Here is an 18,990-nt window from a genome sequence, read left to right as displayed (position 1 = left end):
AGGATTTCAGAACAAGAGAGTTCTGAACAAACAATACACAAAGAGAGTCGGAAACTGTCTACTTTAATTTAGATATGATCTTGGGTGGCCTGGGCCTGAATGCCTTGGGGCAGGGCTGGGGTTCCCAACCAGAGATGGAGGCTGCGTCACGGCAGCGAAAGCACCAGATCCCAGCAACTAGACCAGCAGTTAGTGACAAGGGCCCCAGCCCTTTGGCGTTGCAGAAAAGAACTTCCACAAAGACAGAAAGTGGTGAAGCAAGTAAAGCATTTCTTAGGAGGAACAAGTACAGTACATATGGATAGACACATGGGCAGACTGAGAGAGCACCCCTGAGTCGCGCCCTTGCGGCAGTTTACATCACTTCTGCGGGGCATTTCTCCCAGATTTCCTCTGGCCGCTCATCTTGACCTGCCTGGGTTCACAGTCCATATTCGGTATATCTCAGGATCTTTCCACGTGTGTGCACGCATCTTAGCCAAGATGAATCGTACCAAAAAGGCATCTGGGTAGAACAGCAACAGAGCCTTTTCTGTGCATGTGCGGCCAGGGAGGGTCTCCTGACTTTGGGACGAGAAACTTGTGGTCTGTGCAGGGTCCAATCTCCTCCCTTTGATTGCCCTGCTATTCTTGTCTTGGAGTTTTGGTCAGTAGAGAATGAATCTCTGATTGCTTTACCCTGGGGGGCCCATCTGCCTCCTGCCTCATATAGACTCTGAACAGAACCATATCAACAGAAAAAAATCTCAAAATCATTGCTGAACTTTATAGACAACTTGAGTGTTTACATTATCAATTAAACATGGTAATTACAAATCACAGCAGCCTTTAATTTTGCTTTAAACACTGTTGAAATTTGGAGTGCCAAATGATAATTTAATAGCTCACTGCCTCCTTTGCAGCTACCAATTTTCTGTGTTAAAAATGCATTTGCTAAATATTCCCCAATTCCTATAACTGTTAACCATTGCTTGCATTTTAACCTAGCATCACAAAAAATGTGAAAGGACTTCATGTACTCTTTGAATATCTTTATTGCCTTTGTGATAGGGATTTCACTGTTCCTCACCTTCAGATATTTCATATGCAAGCCATCCTTTGTAACTGTAATTAGCTCAGGTTCAGGATTTCTAGGCATTTGGCCAGGAGATTACTCTGAATAAAATCTGCTTAATTAAATTTAAAACATATTTGTCAAACACCTATCACTTCCAAGGAACAGTACTACAAAAAGCTAAAAAGAAGTGTTCTAAGTATTTTTCAGTCGTGCTAAAGACAGAGCTTTAAAGTCATTTTCAGTGTATTGGCTACAATCTCTTCTCTGCTTCTTATATTTAAGGAAATTTTATTTCATTCAGCAAATGTTTATGCCACACCTTCCATGCACTGGAAATAAGGAATCCTGCATGGCAATATAAAGGTGAATGAGTAGTGAACCTGGCCCCTGAAGAGGGCATGTACTAGCTGAGAGACAAACGTACATACCAGTAATATGATATTTGATTTAAATTATAGAAAATAAATAATAAAAATACAAAGCCTGTAATTCACCTCCTACAGCTTCAGAATACCCTAAGGAAGTGTCGTTTTTCCTTCACTGCAGAGTGCTAATACAGATATTTCCAGGAATCTGACCTAGACAAAAAGATGGAAGGTCCTGTCTGCTCTGCTCTACTTTATTATATAGAATGTTATAAATGCTTATTCTTAGTCTGAAAATAAATTCTTCTGTCACTGAGGGGTCAAAGGAATAAAAGACTCTGCATTCCTGTAATCAATCATGAAACTTTTCATGAAAATTGGCTCCTCACAAAAAATGCATTTTTCCTTGAAGGGTAGGTAGCTTTCAGGATTCTGGAGAGGGAAATACCCACTCCAGTGTTCCGGCCTGGAGAATCCCATGGACACGACTGGGCCACTCTCACTTCATTCCTGCTGCACGGCTTGTTTACACTTTCTTGCGCCTTTGCTGTTACGTCAGTTCTCATCCGCCTGAGGAAAGCACTGCAGCTCCGGCTCACTACAGTCTTCGCCTAGAAGTCCCAGTGCTAGCCCCGGATCCGCTCAGACCCTAGGCGCTCGGTGCCGCCCAGCGAGCCTGGGGCGCCCCCAGCGGCGCGCGTCCCGCGTCCCGCGTCCCGGGAGCGCGGCCCCGCCAGCCCGCAGGACGCGGCCGAAGGCCGACTTCTGTGAGACCGCCTTACGGCTCTGGTGACCAAGAGGCGCCGGCTGGTTTCTGTACGCGACTCCGCGCGAGGAGCTCGAGGCGCGCCGCGTCTTCCGCGTCTCCGCCGAGTAGAGCGCCTCAAGGCAGCATTGGGCCAGAGACGCTAACCGGCGGGACTTCACACGGCGGGCGTGACTTCGCCCTGTGGGCGGGGTTGCGCGGCCTTCGGGGGCTGGAGCTCTGCGCGCCTCGGCCGTGTGGGCGGCCCTACGCTCGGTGGGTGGGAACCAGCGTGGGGCGGAACCACGCCCTATGGGCGGGGCTTATATACGTCTGCAGCTCGAACTCTAGGACGGGACTACTCTCTGTGGGCGGGGCTTATCCTGTCTACCCACCGAGCTCTGCGACGGGACCACGCTCTCTGGGCGGGGCTTACTCTGTCTACCCACAGAGCTCTGGGACGGGACTTCGCTCTGAGAACGGGAATTCGTCCTGTGGGCGGGGCTGCGCGGCGCTCAGGGGCGGAAGCTCCGCGGGGCCTCGGTCCTGAGGGCGGTCCTACGTCAGGTGGGTGGGAACCTGCCCGTGGGTGGAACCACGATCAGTGGGCGGGGCCTATCGCCCTTTACAGACCAAGACCCTGGACTGGACCGCGCTCTGTGGGCGGGGCTTACCCCTGTCTACCCACCGAGCTCTGGGACGGGACCACGCTCTGTGGGCGGGGCTTCGCCCGGGGGCGGAACCGCGGCCCGAGGGAGGCCCTATGATCCCGGAACTTCCGGGTGTCGCGTGTGTATATGGCGTCGCCTGGAATCTGAGAGGCTACACGAGGGTGTCGGAGGCCTGGTGAGAGGTTAGTGAAGGACACTTCCCGGGCGCTGACGCGAAACTTCGCGGGGCTGGGGCAGGCCTGGTGGGCCGCTGCCGTCCAGAGGTCGGTTCGGCCGCCCGCTGTCTTGGGCGGCTGTCCTCGGCCGCCGGCCCGCGGGCTCAGGCCGGAAGGCCCGGTGCTGGGCCCTCAGTCCGGGGCGAGGGACCAGAGTACAGTCGTTGTTTTGTCATTCGTCTCCACGGAGTCGTCACGGACAACCCCTGTACCCGCCCTGCCCCCAGCTGAACTGTCACCTTCTTCACGAACCTTGCCCGAGTCCCCAGACCCGTTGGATCTTTCCGTCTGCTCACAACGCTTTATGTTACCAGACTCAGCCCCTGTCTATGCGTTTTGTGTTTGTATATGTTTCATATGATGCATATGAGTTCTGTACCGAATTTGGCACGTAGTAATTCGTTAATGAATGATCGGATTCTGGTTACTTATTGGAAGGATTTTAGATTAATTTGGGGTGGCTTTTTATGTGTATTTTCTGCTTGTATAATGCTCAGGTATTTTTTACTGTTTTCCTTTTTTTTTTTTTATTAGAAGGAGTACTATTCCGGTTCGGGAAGTTTTGCCGTCTCTGTTGTTTCCTTAAGTTGGACATTTAAGGAGGAGAGATACAATGTGAGCAAAGGAAGGAAAGGAAGAATGTGTAAAGTGTCTTCAGAGATTAGTTAGTATTCTAAGGTGGCTACAGAGATATAGCAGAAGATACCTTTGACACATTTATGCTAGAATCAGCTTTCCTGCAACATATCATGACAAAGAATATTGCTTCTTGTGGGTTGGAGGAGCCATTGAAGGATTTTAACATTGGGACAGTTCATTTTGTACCACTGTGCAGGATAGACTTGAATGCATATGGCTTAAGCCAGGGCTTCACAGTCTTTCTTTAAAGGGCCAAATAATAAGGATTTTTGGCCTTGTGAGCCACAGTTGTGGCAGAAAAGCAGCCACAGACAATACATACATAATTAAATGGACAGAGCTGCATTCTAACAGTCATTTGCAAAGACAGGTGCCTGACTTGATTTGGTCTGTGGGTAAAGTTTGTCCAACCCAGAGTCTAACCAAACAGTCCTAGGAACTAAAGCAATAACCCACTCCTGAACTAGGCAGTACTAAATCGTGGTTTTGTGTTGCTCTTTATGTATTTGTGAAGCCATATCACATGAGAGCTCAGGATCTAGTCTTCCTGGCTTTGAACTGTGGCATACCCTGACTACTAACAGTGTGACAATGGGCAGATTAACTTCTCTTTGCATCAGTTTTTTTATCCACAAAATGAGGATGAAATAATACCTCCCAAAGTGTTTTTGTAAGAAGTAAGTTAGTTGAAAAGCACATAAAATGTTAGCATAGTGCTCATACATGTAGTCAAAGCTTAATAAATCTTAACAATTAATATTTTTGAAATTGTTCCTCACATGCATTGTTAAAGACAGGTTTGAGAGATGTTTCTAAAATAGAATTTATAGGCTTAGTGTGTTTAGCTGTGGAACAAAAATAATATGTAAAATTTTTAGGCAAGAGCCATTCACACAGTAGTGACATGGAAGTCATGAAAATAAGGCTGGGATTTGGACATGCAAGATTAAGTACTGATTTTGAGGAGCTGGGCTTCCCTGGTGACTCAGAGGTAAATAATCTTCCTGCAATGCAGGAGACCAGAGTTCAATTTCTGGGTTGGGAAGATCTCCTTCAGGAGGAAATGGCAACCCACTCCAGTATTCTTCTTGCCTGGAGAATCCCATGGACAGAGGAGCCTGCAGGGCTGTAGTCCATGGGGTTGCAAAGACATGACTGAGCGACTAACTTTGAGGAGGTGCACACAGGAGTGAAAATGGGGCAAGTAAAAAGGAATGAAAGAAGGAAGGAGAAAGGAGTCAGTCTTAGAGTATGAAAGGAACCCCAGTGGAATACCACCATGTAAACTAGCGGAAGGATGGGTGGTGACATTAGCATTGTCAGAAAGTTGAAAAAAAAAACCAGTTGTTGTGTTGGTAATGTTAGTTAATGACTCTAACTGGCAGAAATTAATGTGGAGCCTCTTACGGTCCAGGTGCTGGAGATGCAGAAAAGAATTAGATACTCACTGCACTCAAACAGGAGAATCTGTAGGACCAAAAGACATGGAATTTAATACAAGTAGCAGTTTTAAAAATAATCAGGAGTAAGGTGGATCATCTTAATTGGTATCTTTATTTCCTAAATTTTAGTTGATTTACAGTTCATAAATGTGGGTAACTTAATTGAACTCATTCTTTTTTTCCTAGACAATGGCCAAGAACAAACTCAGAGGGCAGAAGTCCAGGAATGTATTCCACATAGCCAGCCAGAGAAGCTTGAAGGTTAAAAATAAAGCAAAACCAGTTACCACTAATCTTAAGAAGGTGAGTGTCACTGAAGCACTCTGCCTTTGCTGCCTACAAAAGCAAGATGATTTTAAGTATTTGTTTTAAAAAAGAAAAATGATGAAGAAAAATAACCTCCCTTTCTTGAATCCAAATGTGTGAAAGGAAAACATTTTAACTACAAACGTATGAGGCTCCAAGTAACAGTTAATTCTCAGAGACTGGAAATCAGAAAAAAAAAAACAAACACATTATGGAAAAATTCTCTCTAAATTCATATATATTCAAGAAGCTCTCAACAGAGCCAGGACATAAAATGTCAGTCAGCACCCATTCTTTTTATCCTCAGTAATTCTTATTTCTCTGTGGACATACCTAGAACTCAAATAAAAACCTGAAAATAGGAGATAAAATATTTTGTTTAAAATACAAAATGAAAAGAGTTGCTTTATTTTTTCAAAATATTTGGGGAATGAGAAATTTCTTCAAGATTAAGTAGACGCCTTAAGAAGAAGATTCAAGGAAATGTTTTCAAGCTTAAGTACTAGATGGAGTCAGCTTTCAAGGACTTAATAATTATCATAATGGTCCATAGAAATGTAACATTTTATCTTTCCATCTTCATGAACTAGCTGAATTAAACTTTTTGGTGGAGCAGTTTCATGTCTTTGGAAATGCTAAAAGGGAAATAAAGCTGAATGATATGACTGGAGTTTGGGGGTGACAAGTGTAGATAGGATTGTCTTCAGGGTTGATGCTGAAGCCAAGACCTGAGTGACAGGAGCTCGTGACGCCAAGAGCGGTGCAGTGTTGGAGCAGCAGCATGCTCTGGGCAGGCAGAATAGCGGGTACAAAGGCCTCCAGCTGGGGAAGAGCTTGGTGTATTTGAGAAAGATTACTCTGTTTAGACAGGAAGTCCTAGAGACTTTGTGGATGCTACTGGAAAAGACCTGTGGGTAGGTAGCCTGGTTGGAGAAAGTATCAATTTTCCCAGAAAGTAGCTTAACTTACTAGGGTAAGATTGCCAGGCAGCACATAAAAGGTAAGTTGAAGTTGGTGGTTATGAACGGACATGAAGCCAGGCAGCCAGTTGTGATTTCCTACAGCTTCCATGTCAGGCTCAGAAAAGGCTGATAGTTGAGTTTAACCAAGTTGCCACGCAAATCTGATCAAGGGAGAGGAGGAGAGTTAAGAGGGTGTAAGGAGTGACTGACGAGTGGTCATGGGATCTGAGTAGGCTAACGCAAGAAGTGGAGATGGAAAATGTGAACAGTAGGCAACTTAGAAAAGGTTTCAGCGAGATTTAAGAATTACTAATAAACTAAGTGAACTAGAGGGACAGGAGGTGGTGCAGCCTAAGGTAATGCAGTGCAGTGGTGGCAAGGTAAGTCATGGATAAGATCCCTGGAGACGAGGACCTGAAAAGATGAAGCGGCCCTGGATAGTTCTTGTTGAAGCCACTAAGCAGTGCTGCCAGGCACGAGGCGGGTCAGTGAGCCAAGGTTTGAGGTCGTTCACAAAGGAGTCAGTCATCCTGGTGTTGGCAGGGGGCAGCACTGAGGAGAGGGGGGGTCAGAATGTCCTGGGGACTAAGGTGCAGAGGAGCTGAGAGTTTGAAGGAGGAATGCTCGGGAGCAGTGAAGACCAGAACTCCGCCCCACCTCGTACTCAAGCACGAGGCGCTCCCGTCAGGGAGGATCCGGAGGGGCTGTGCTGGGACCCTGGCAGGGTTCTATCCAGGGTCCTCGTTTCACAGATGAGAGACGGTAGCGTCATGGCCTGCAAAGATTGTAGGCACATGTTTTGGCCTGGTTATACCAGGAAAGTCAAGGTAGAAGGTATAGCTACATAATTCTTTTTTTAAAGCAGAACCTTTTGTTGAAAGTGTCTCAATAAGACTATAAGAATTTTAGTGTGAAAAAAAATTTTAGTGTGAATTATCTGCACAAATTGGTAGGATGGATAAGAGTTTATAGATTTGGGGGTTTAATAAGATTAAGGTTGCCTATATTTTATCTATAATGGTTTTAAGATCATGAATTACTGCTCTTTTTTTCTTGTTTTAAAAGATAAACATTGTGAATGATGAAAAAGTTAACAGAGTGAATAAAGCTTTTATAGATATACAGAAGGAACTGGCAAACTTCTCAACAGGCCTTTCCCTTGAACCTCTGCAGAAACAACTGGTGAGTAGAAATCACTTGCTTTTCTTCTGGCTAATGAATTCCAAATTTTCAAAGCCCATATTGATTGTAATTTTTAGTACTTGACTCTGTAGTATGTGTAACACATTCAGACAAATATGGGAATTTACTGTTCCACTTCCAAAAGTAAGACTGGAAGAAATTATATTGGATAATAGATTATATGTCAGTAGACTGTGTCATTTTTGTTTGCAGTTATGTAAATTTTTAAATGTAATTTCTTCTTTCTAGATATCTCAGCAGTGTCATGAAAACGTTCCAGTTAATGTTGATGAGGCTACAAGATTAATGGCTCAGTTGTAATACACCAGTGATGCATCAAATTCCCCAAAAAGACCAATAAATTTAATCTTTTATACAATTTTATTTAAAAAATCTTGTTAATGTACAGGCATTGGCACATTTTAAAAACAAACTACATAAACAGATCTTTCCTATAACCTAGGAAAGTGGAATGTCAGAAGTCAACAAAATGTGATCAACTTAAAGTGCTAAACCAGAAGGCACTTCACAAACTCTGTTCACTGAAGCAGTTAACATATCCCAGTTCACACCCTTCACTTCATGAGTGGCAGTGAATGTCTGGATTGGAGGGCACAGACACAGTCTCGCGGCAGTAAAAATGGAAGACAAAACAAGTGATGAGCCCTTGGCCAACGTTCTTGTTTTTCACGACCTGAAGTCTACTTAAACTTTCTTCTCATATAAGAAAAAAAAAAAAAACAAGGGTTCAGAGTGGGAAGAAAAGTTGAAATTTCAGAAAGTAATTACTTGAGGGTGGAGGGTTGGTGGATGTGAAATAATTTTTTCTCCTTAAACAGTCAGAATCCTTTGTTTTTATAGTTGGAAGTTTTGTGAAGCAAAAAGAAAGTATTAGGGAAGAACATTTCAGAATCAGTGAACTAAAAAGGTGTTACATTCATTATTTTAAATACTTAGGTTATTAAGAAGTCTAAAATGTTACACAGTTAGAGGTAGATAACAGTCCCAAGTTTCCATGGAATCTAATAATTTAGTATCTGGACATCAAACAGATCACAGACGCCTTCATTATCGTCTAAATTAAAGTTGTAGTCATCTGCTGGGGTCGGAGAAAGCCGTAAAAGCGGAAACACTGCAAGCGAAAACACAAATGCAGTGTTAAAAGATGGCTTCTGCATACAGGTAACGATGTCTAAGATAAAATACCATCAAAAACATCAAGCCAAATTATGCTTCCCATGTTACAATAGGAAATGTAATGATCAAATTAATCATTTGTATTTTGTGTGTATCTTCAAAGATTCTTATTTAAAGACATTTTATGCATTGATTATAGGTTTAGCTTGGGAAATAGAAGTTAAAATTTTTATTGGTTGAATTCATCACTAAAATGATTCAGAAACACTAGTCAGTATTTTCTCTGATCTGCTAACTAAGCTACCATTTTGAAAACAGACAGGAATCAGACATAAGTTAATAAAAATGCTGAAATTCTCCGCTTTTACAGAAACGTTTGCTAAGTCTTTTCAGTGGTTACTAGAACACTTGTTAATTTAACAGTTGCCGTGTGTGTTGTATGTGTGTTAGGAATTCAAGAACTTACAGGAGGGGGAGGTCCAGACAGTAACTGTTAAAGTAACTACAGTTTTATAATCAGTTGATTTTTAGGAATTATTTCAGGTTAGATGACGATGTAGCTATCACTGAAATTGGCCATGATGGGCCTATTTACAAAATTAAGTTTTCAGATTTCTTGTTGACTCAGATACATTGTTCTATTCTTCTTGGCCAGATTGTTCAGGTGTGAAAAGAGCCAGCATGCCAACAGTATAGAAGTTTATTCTGTAAATGTGACTAAGTATCCCCTTATGAATTATTTTTCATAAAAATGCAGGCAAAGAAATTCTTCATGATGTCTATAACTTAACTATAAATTTCATGAACCATCATATTAAGCAGTAAAAAAAATACAGGTTCTTTGTGTCTTTTAAATCGTAAAGCCACCCATAAATTCTAGAAAAGCATTTTTAATATATAAGGTTAGTTATTAAATTTTTTAACTACTTACCATCAGAAGACATTAACTCATCAATGATATCTCCACTAATAGATCCCGCTGGAAACAAATGTGATAAAAGTTTTTTTACATTTCTTTTTATATATTTTAACAGCAAAAAGAACAAATAATGGTCTAATTCCAAAATGGAATCCTAAGGAAAACTGTATATAGATACATATTTACACAGTCTATGAAACTAGTAGTAGTAGTAATATAATTAAATGGAGAGGGAATTGGCAACCCACTCCGGTACTGCCTGGAAAATCCCATGGACAGAGGAGCCTGGAGGCTACAGTCCGTGGGGTTGCAGAGTTGGACATGACAGAGTGACTAAACACCACAATGTAATTAAAGACAGGATCTGTTTTTAAATTTTCCTTCTAATATGTATTCCAGTGCTGGGCATGTAGGAGACACAAAATTAATACTTGTTGATTAGGTTTACTATTTAGCCTCCTATACTAGATAAGCGAATAACATCACAACTGAGAGATTCAGAAATGCTCACTTGTCCAGTGCAGTCTTCATATTTTCCCCTCTTTTTTTGAAAACAATGGCTCCGAACTCACCTGAAGACAAGTCTGTGGCTGGCGTGTGCTGAAGAGTCTGGCTCCGCTCGGAGATGGGGGGCTCAGGCGGGCTCTGAACGGCCGTGCTGGGCTTGTGCGGAGGCACCGGGGTGGGGGGCTGAGAGGGGGGCTGCGTGAGGTCGTCCGGCGGGGGCACGGGGAAAACCACGGGCTTAGCTGAGCTGGACTCTTTATTTATAAGCAGCACGTGGATAGGTCCTGAATGACTCTTTAGATTGATCTGGTATTTCTTTTGTCCATTCTGACCCTTCGAAGTTATTGGGCATAAACAAATGAACAAAGGTCAACATTTCTAACCAACATGAAACAAAAATAAGACAGGCAACTACTGTATCCTATTTTTCTGTGTATTCATTCTAGAGAGTTTCATATTGAAACTCCAACTTAAAATCTTTATCTACTTAAAAAAATAACTAATGGAACATCCATACATAATGGAACTCTATGTAACCTTGTTCTGTATTTTCCAAGTCTACTATAAATGTGTTACCATATTTTCATTTAAAAAAAGAAAGGCAAAGCTATAGGGACTGACTAAATACAGCAAAAGTCAGTAAGTCAAAACAGTGTAGAGACCCGAAGAAGGGGATACTGAGGACTACGAAGCACTTGACCCTAAAAAGTGAGCTCTTCTCAAACAGTGGTCAGAACCTCCCAGGTGTAGACTGCCGGAGCCGTCTGTTTTTGCTCTAATTACACACTGCTCAGCGGTGCTCAGAGCATTCCCCCCAGCTGTGGCAGCCATCTCCTTCGGCGCTGACGGCCATGCACGTGGTGGTCATCTCAACATGTGGTCTTAAATAGCAAGTTTCGCAAGGCAAAATTTTTTTCCATTCAGCAAAGCACAAAGACAACTGATTTTTCCTACAGAGATATAAATGTAAATCCCTCCATTTCAAAAAGGTAATTTGTATCCTGAGGCTTAAGAAACTATAAATGCCTAAATACAAACTTACAGAATAGCTGAGAGAAGCAAAGGAAGTAATAGGAGATAACAGTAATTTTTTTTCTATTTTTGAAAATGGTTTTCAAATCTGTTTTAGGAAATTTGAAAATGAAAACAATGAAATTTATATTAGCATAGAGTCAATAGACATCCTTGACTCAATAAACCAGAAAATGTTTTTTAAAAGACCTAATTTAAAGCAGTATATTATTGTTGATATTTAAAGTGAACTTTTTCTTCAGGATTGTTATATTGGCTATAGATTGGTCAAACTGATTTTTTAAGGTTATTGACTGTATCATCACTCATTCCTTGATGTCTTCTAGCTCATAAGATTTTTTTAAAAGTAATCTGTTCAATGATCAGTCACATCCATAATTTTGCAAAAGTACTGAAGACATCTAACTTCAGATATGAATACTTACAACTTAAAAGGAGTTACTTGAAAGTGTTTACAATTAGCTCATGTTCAGCTCTAGAAAATGTCCCTCGTGAAGCAGCAGACCCATTTTAACAAAAGCTATCCTACATACGTACCATTTCTGGAATAGGTACCTCCAGCTGTGTACCAGAAGGTGCTTGAATGGCCAAAAGTGTATCACCTGGTCAAGAAAAAGTTAAATAGATTTTAAATTTTAGAAAACACTATTGACCTTGCAATACAATGGCCAAGAGAGTGGGCTGTGAAGTCAGAATGCTTGGATTTGGTGACCTGGGGTTCTGGTTCTTATTCTGTAAAATGGGGGTGACATAACTTACCGCACAGGGTTTTTGAGGGTTAAATGAGGAAACATATCTTGTCAGTTTTATATAGAGAGATACAGATAAATATATATAACGTCATTTAATCCTCAAGGGCTTTCCTGGTGGCTTAGATGGTCAAGAATCTGCCTGCAATGCAGGAGGCCTGGTTTTCACTCCTCGGTCAAGAAGACCCCTTAAAGAAGGGAATGGCAACCTAGTCCAGTATTCTTGCCTGGAGAATTCCACGCACAGAGGAGCCTGGTGGGCTACAGTCCATGGGGTCACAAAGAGTCAGACACAACTGAGCAACTAAAGACACTTATGTGTTAGTAGATCTTACAACAGGGTAAATGTATTCACTCTATTCTCATTAACAAATACTGCTCAAGTTAATTTTGGTTTCACCCAGGCTCATGTCATGTCTGAGACTCTCAAAACTTCCTTTTAGCCTTAATTAAATAACATTGTTTAGTTAAGTATTTATACTACTTAAATTGGTATGATACAGTGAAATCTGAAGCTTACATGAACTTTTGAAGCCAGATTCTACAGCAGTATCTGCTGGGCTGAACATTAAGAATATTTCCCCAAACTTTGTTTGAAAGCTTGGGAAATACGGTGACAAAGTAGAGCAATGAGGCCGCGTATGAAACCAGCGCAGCCTTAGAGTCAGGTTCCACTTGGCAAAGCGTTTGGCAGTTTTTCTTTTTTTTTTTTGTATGTGCATGTTACAAGACTGTCCTTTTAATACCTATGCCTATTTTGTGTTATATATTACGGGAATTCAGCCCCCACCATCATTTTAGTTATTCATAGTGGTAAAGATCCTGCCTGCCGGTGCAGGAGATGCAAGAGATGCAGGTTCGATGCCTGGGTCAGGAAGATCTCCTGGTGTAAGAAGTGGCAACCCACTCCAGTATTCTTGCCTGAAAAATTCCATGGACAGAGGAGCCTGGTGGGCTACAGTCCACGGGGCTGCAACGAGTCGGACACGACTGAGCAACTGAGCATATCATCTTAAGGGGAACACGTGGAAGCTGGGGAGGGAATAAGGTGAGGAATCATTTTCCAGATTATAAATGGATGAACCTGGCTGTGTCCTCATGCTTTCTTTGAGCTTTTTTGGTGCATTTTTCACCATCACATCTGCTACACACACTTTCATAAACAGTACCAATGAGAACCATGTTCTAGTTCAAGTTTAGTCATTGACTGATTCTGTGACTCTGAGGCTGTTATTTAATCCCTCTCTGACTTAGCTGCCTCTCCCACACAGAGTTTATACCTACCAAGGCAGGAAATGAGGTGACAGCTGGGAAAAAGCAGTTACTGTCATGAGAACAGAAATGAAAGCAGCCTATCAACACACAGCACTACAGAGGGAGACCAAACAATGGCCACAAATCCAGAAAATAATGACGTGCGGTGACTGCATGGGGAATTTTAAATCACATCACACTAAATATGTTGATCAAAGGAAGAACAAGAAAAAATATACGAACAGTACTTACCATTAAAACAATTACAGATGTCTTCATGAGTTACATAGGAAAATGTACTGTCAGAGAGTTAAGGAATAACATTTTTATCAAAGCCTGGATATATAAATTAAGATAATTCTGAAGACCAAAGTGACCAAATGCATGAAGGGACTGTCACACATGGTCAGATCAAAAAGAACACAAGTCTTTTGTCTGAAAAGGCAATCAAATAAAGATCCGTAAGAGAAGTATCCATCCTTTGCTCTAAGGAGAAGCCACTTTGGATTTGTGTCTTCTGAGGACTCCTGGGGGAGGGAAGGAAACACATTCCATGGAGACGGGAGCTTCTGGGGGAAGGACCCTGATGGGGGAGGATGCTGTCGGAGGGACTGAAGAGCCAGCTACCGAAGTCGCTGCATCGAGACTTCTTGGGTCATAGTTTGGGGAACTGGGAGTGCCGAGATCTTGGCAAGTGGTGCAGCAAAGTGCGTGATCAACTAGTTCAATGCTTTTTGGAATCTCGGGGCTCCACAAGGCACAGCTGAAGACCCCCATTATTATCAAACTGTTAAGGAGTTCTGATTCTAGAAAGGAAATAACAAATGACATCATGGACTCATTCACCAAAGACAAGACAACATGAAAAATAAATTATATACACAGTCAAAAGTTCATGAGAGGTGGTACAAGATAAATGTAGTTAAAATGTTCCATGAGTACGGGTAAGTCACAAATCAACAGCCACATACCTGAAAGAACACAGTGGTCATAAGAAACATATGGAGTATATCACTAATGTTTTTCCCCAAATATGGTAGATATACCAGCCTTAGAACCCTACCCTCTACTAAAGTTCTGTCTTTGGGTTAATATTAGGCAGAATGTATCCTGGATTGATTGCAGGCCTGTGATATTTCATTTTCAAAACAAAATTAATTTTTTAAAAAGAGTTGCTGAACTTTCACCACTTTGAAACACTGAATGATTTAGGTTCAGTCATTAACAACGACTTCCAAATTTGCAGACTCCTTCTAAGCACACTTTAGCTAGTGTATTGTATCCTGTCAATGGGTAGACCAAACAAAGGGGAATTTGCAACAGACGTATCTATTTGATAATAGATGTACTATATGACTTAAGAAAGTAAAAAATTTAAAATATTCATATAAATTATTAGAAGAATGTTATAAAATTAAAATGTTACAATCACTTGCAAAACTGAAGTCTCTAAAAACACTAAAGTAACTGATGTTCAGACTGAAAGATAAATACATATTACATCTATGTACAGTTCATTTAAAAGGATATCTACTATTAATGGAGTCGTCCATCACATTTTTGATGCTCTGCTGTAGCCACAACTTCTGCTGGTCAAGCTCTCTCTCCTTCAGCTCTAGATCCTCGATCTCGGCTCTGAGGAGCCTTAATCTGTCTATGACTTCTTTAGTGTTACAGCCAGCGCCCACACCCCTTAAAAACAGGAAAATTAACATCCCCAGTATCAGACCCAGGTTAACATCACTTAACTTTTATAGTAAAGATTGTAAAGCTCACTGAATACAGACAAGACAAAAATCTTTACAGGCTTCTAAAATCCTTAACCATTAAAATCTTTAGAAAACGTAAACACCACACCACCGTCTAAACAAACACCCGAATCACAAAGTTCTGCATCTCTTCTGTTGTGCCCTTTGCCATCCAGAAGGCCGACTGGTGGCTGAGGCACCAAAGGATGCCAGAGTCGAACGGCCACACTGGCCGTCTACGTGGACTGAGACGCGGGTGAGACAGATTACCGTCTTTTAGTGTTCTGTCGGGATTTTTGGCTAAAATAAACTGAAAAGCTAAGGATAAGGGGGGCAAGTTTGTGGAAAAGAACGTGTTTGTCACAAACATACAAGTTAACGAATGACAACATGCATTTCATCTAATCATTATTTATAAAGTACATATTGTATGTATGTATGACACTTAGTTCCTGTTTTCAAGGAGTTTATATTAGGTGAGTACCTAGAACACCCAGGCAAAGAAGGATTAATGATAGAAAGCAGGATACAGTGTGTGCCAAGTAAGCAGCTGGAGGGAGAAGAGTTGAACTGTGAGAGTGTAAATTAAACAGCGGAGTGAGCCAGCGGCCATCCCGTGTCACACAGGGGGGACACAGAAGTCCAGAGGTGTGCCCAGGGACACGCGAGGGGCCGTGTAACCAGCGGAGACGGCTGGGACAGAGGACTCAGGAGACATACATGGCAGAAAGGTAAGCGTGCACAGAGCATTGAGAAGAAAAAGGTAGACTAGAGTGGTTTGTAACTTACTTCCATTGTATACTATTTTTTGACTTTTTTTCAATTAAGTCAATTCCTTCCAAGACATTGGTGATATCATAAATTCTTCTTTTTTGCCTCACAGCCAAAGTATCTGCAGCCTGCTTTAAAAGGGGGGGGGGGGGGAGGTGAACAAAGAAATAAATTACAATTCATATTTTAAGGCCAGAAAGGCTTTGGTTATTAAGGTCACAGCATGAGCGCCCAGTCTTAAATCTGACCCAGGCAGTTGCTTGGGAACAATAGCAGGGTATGCGCAAAGCAACCCTCAGACACTGAAAATACCAAAGCAAAGATTCCATTTAAAAGCCAGCAGATGTTGGAATGGAGGAAAAAAATGAAAAGGTCATGACACAAAGCCCACAAAAATAAAAGACCACAATGAGAATACTTCATATCACCTTATGGGCTAATCCTTAGGAGGCGCTGCTAATTGTCTACCCTTGTCACTTCCTATCTTATTTCTCTGTTCATAAACAGTCTTGTTTAAATACAGCCTTACTTTGTTTTGAAACTTTGAAAAATTATATCTCAGTGATTTTTAAATAGTGAAGTCAAGATACTTGGGAGAAAATTCTAAATTATACACACATTGTACAATATCTTGAAATACACAATCTGCATTTTCTAAATTCAATGATAATAGAGGAATGAATCATGCCATCCCAAAACAAAGCATAAAATTGACAAGGTTGTGGTACTAGCAAATACAAAAGCTTGGTAGTTTCACTTACGTTAGGTAAGACCAACAAAAATATTTCATGCTACCATGCATGTCATGAATGAATCAAGGAACGCTCTATAGTTCCTCTAATTAGTTCTCACTCACATGTTACATTTGTTCCCCACCAGTATAAACAGAACCTCAGAGAAGAAGTTACCTGAAAGCTCTTTTTTCAGAGTAGATTAGTCAATAGACTATTTTGAATGTGGAGTCACATTTTAAGATTCATGGTAGTAACAAAAAAACACATGTATGTCCTTACTGACAATATCCAGTACATTATCTACAGAATTTAGTCTCAGATGATTAGTTACTGGCTACCCCAGGGCTTCACTAACTGCTTCATTCTATATATAAAAAGAGTTCCTCCTACAGAGCCAGGGCAGCATCGTGTTTCCTTCCATGGGGAGCAAGTGTGACCAACAGCTCACTCTGCAGGCATCTGGAACCTGTAAGAGATCTGGTGGTTGCATTACCAGAAACGCCAAGTGCCTGCTGCCAACCTCTGAGGCCCTCAGCAGGGGATTCGTGCCTCGGAGAGCGGACCAGAGGGCGACTGGATGTGGCAGGGTGAAAGAAGGAAGCAGGGTGTGAGGCTGTTTGAATCCCCAGCTCTGACTAGAATTTGGCTCATCTCTTCTGGCCACGGTTTCTTTCACCCACACCCTCCTCACTGTACTCGGCGGTTCCCTCCCTGTCTCATCTACCAGCAGAGTTTCTGTTCTGAGTGGGAGGCTGTCTTTCTCAAGAGTAATCGTCTGCTGCAAAGCTAAGTGTAAAAATCTTAAGTTGTGAATTCATGTCTCATTTCCCTCTTGAGAAGCAGCCAGAGCACTCCAAGCTCTGCGTCATCCGTAGCTAGGGACTCACACACCAGAGCCGTTACAACCTTAGCGACAGCTCACCAGGTATGAACCAGGTCACAGAGCTATTCTAGGTCACTAGGCAAAGAGCCATGAGATCTCAAGTTTAGTTCAAAATTTGTAAAAAGGATCTCATTTGCAGTTGATTTGTTGTTATTGTTCAGGCACTAAGTCGTGTCCAACTCTGAGCCCTCCAAGGCTTCTCTGTCCGTGGGATTTCCCAGGCAAGAAGACTGGAGTGGGCTGCCATTCCCTTCTCCATTTATCACTGCTTAACAATTACAACTCCGGGAGTTGGTAATGGACAAGGAAGCCTGGCGTGCTGCAGTTCATGGGTTCACAAGGAGTCAGACACAACTGAGCAACTGAACTGAACAATTACAAAATTGAATCCCTGGTTCCCAAAACGAAATACCATTTCTTAAAAAATCTATTAAAGCATATGAACCTAGAAATGACCAAAATTAAACAGGATCTCCAAGAGGCTTTTATTTTAGCAGCTGCATCAGCTGAAGTCTGGTTCTGGAGCTGGGCACACCAGTTCCAGATGCAACCCAGTCCTGCCACTTCCTGTCTTCAGCTGGCTTCAGGCTCTTTAAACCTCATTTCCTTTTCATAAAATGGGATAACAACACAGGCTGAATTGTGGGTGCTATGCAGGACGATCTTAGCACAGTGTCCTCTAGGTAACTTATACTTAAATGTTGGTAACAGCCTCATCATCAAACAGAGGCTGAAACAAGGGATCAAGGGTGAGAGTTTGCGTGGATACGGACCTATAATATTTTTTATGTAGTGATTTAAAAAGCTGCATTAAATTCTTAATTTTATTAAGTAATTTAAGACCTTTGTAGTCGTAAACCCATACCATGAATCATCAACCCCTTCATTCATGTCTTCAGCTCCCACGGGGTGCCAGGCTTGTTCTGGGTCTTGAGGATACAGTGGTGACAGAACAATGCTCCTGTCCTCAAAAGGAGGCGGCAGTGAATAGTGTATTAACATAAGTATTATCTTAGGAGGAATGCATGTAGGACGCTACTGTATTTGACGGCCTGTTCAGAGAAGGGCTCCCTGATAGAGTGAGTCTGAACTGAAGACAGTGACCCCGGGAGCGCCTGGAAGAGGTGCGGAGGAGGAAAGGGAAGAGTGCAGGACGGAGGCGGGGGCAGGGAGAGGGGAGGGAGGGGGAGAGGGAGAGGAAGATGACAAAGAAGAGGCGGCGGCAGGGGCCAGGGGTCTTGGTGCGGCCACTGTGGGCCACTGGAATGCTCTGAGCGCAAGGGCAATTGGCTCCACGTTTGAAAAGGTTCTCTGGGGCTGCTCTGGGTGAAACAAGGAAACCAGTGAGAAGGCAGCGGTGACAATCCGTTCAAGAGATGGTGGTGGGGGCTGAGAAATGGTAAGAGCCGGGATCTGTTTGGAAGGTACGGTCAGCAGGCGATACTGAGAGAGGACTCGACAGCGACCCTTCCCTTTTTCACGCGGGCAGCTGGAGACGGGAAGGCCGCAGGAGGAGCAGGCTCGGGTTGCTGGGAATCAGGAACTCTGCTCTGGCCGTTTTGACACCGCAGGGGAGAAATCCAGACCACCACTGGACATGAGAAGTGTGTGGGTTAAGGGAGAAGTCCCAGGGGAAGTGCAGAATCAGGAGGCATCAGTAAGTAAGACACTT

General features: G+C 42.4%; 2 protein-coding genes across 3 annotated transcripts in view; one reads left to right on the top strand and one right to left on the bottom strand.

Annotated features, from left to right (window-relative positions):
• Positions 1-2,854: 2,854 nt before the first annotated feature.
• On the top strand, positions 2,855-8,328 carry RBIS (ribosomal biogenesis factor). The gene is made up of 4 exons (XM_065902583.1): positions 2,855-3,020; positions 5,321-5,437; positions 7,468-7,584; positions 7,834-8,328. Exons 2-4 carry the CDS (start codon positions 5,324-5,326, stop codon positions 7,903-7,905), a joined length of 303 nt encoding a protein of 100 aa, XP_065758655.1. The 5' UTR covers positions 2,855-3,020; positions 5,321-5,323; the 3' UTR covers positions 7,906-8,328.
• E2F5 (E2F transcription factor 5) overlaps positions 7,947-18,990 on the bottom strand; it is a 29,238-nt gene continuing 18,194 nt past the window's right edge. The window contains exons 2-8 of one of the 2 annotated variants that reach the window (XM_065902581.1): positions 15,720-15,829; positions 14,713-14,874; positions 13,435-13,478; positions 11,717-11,781; positions 10,213-10,480; positions 9,653-9,700; positions 7,947-8,716 (exon numbers count right to left, since the gene is read on the bottom strand). In XM_065902581.1, the coding sequence (XP_065758653.1) occupies positions 8,607-8,716; positions 9,653-9,700; positions 10,213-10,480; positions 11,717-11,781; positions 13,435-13,478; positions 14,713-14,874; positions 15,720-15,829 (807 nt within the window). In that variant the 3' untranslated portion in view covers positions 7,947-8,606. Of the gene's footprint in view, positions 8,717-9,652; positions 9,701-10,212; positions 10,481-11,716; positions 11,782-13,434; positions 13,479-14,712; positions 14,875-15,719; positions 15,833-18,990 lie in introns of both variants that reach the window. The other variant, XM_065902580.1, reaches the window with a different exon arrangement.

Source organism: Muntiacus reevesi, chromosome 12, assembly GCF_963930625.1.
Source record: "Muntiacus reevesi chromosome 12, mMunRee1.1, whole genome shotgun sequence".
Classification (NCBI taxonomy): Eukaryota; Metazoa; Chordata; class Mammalia; order Artiodactyla; family Cervidae; genus Muntiacus; species Muntiacus reevesi.
The sequence above is the reverse complement of the archived record's forward strand: the minus strand, read 5'-3'. Positions and strand labels throughout refer to the sequence as shown.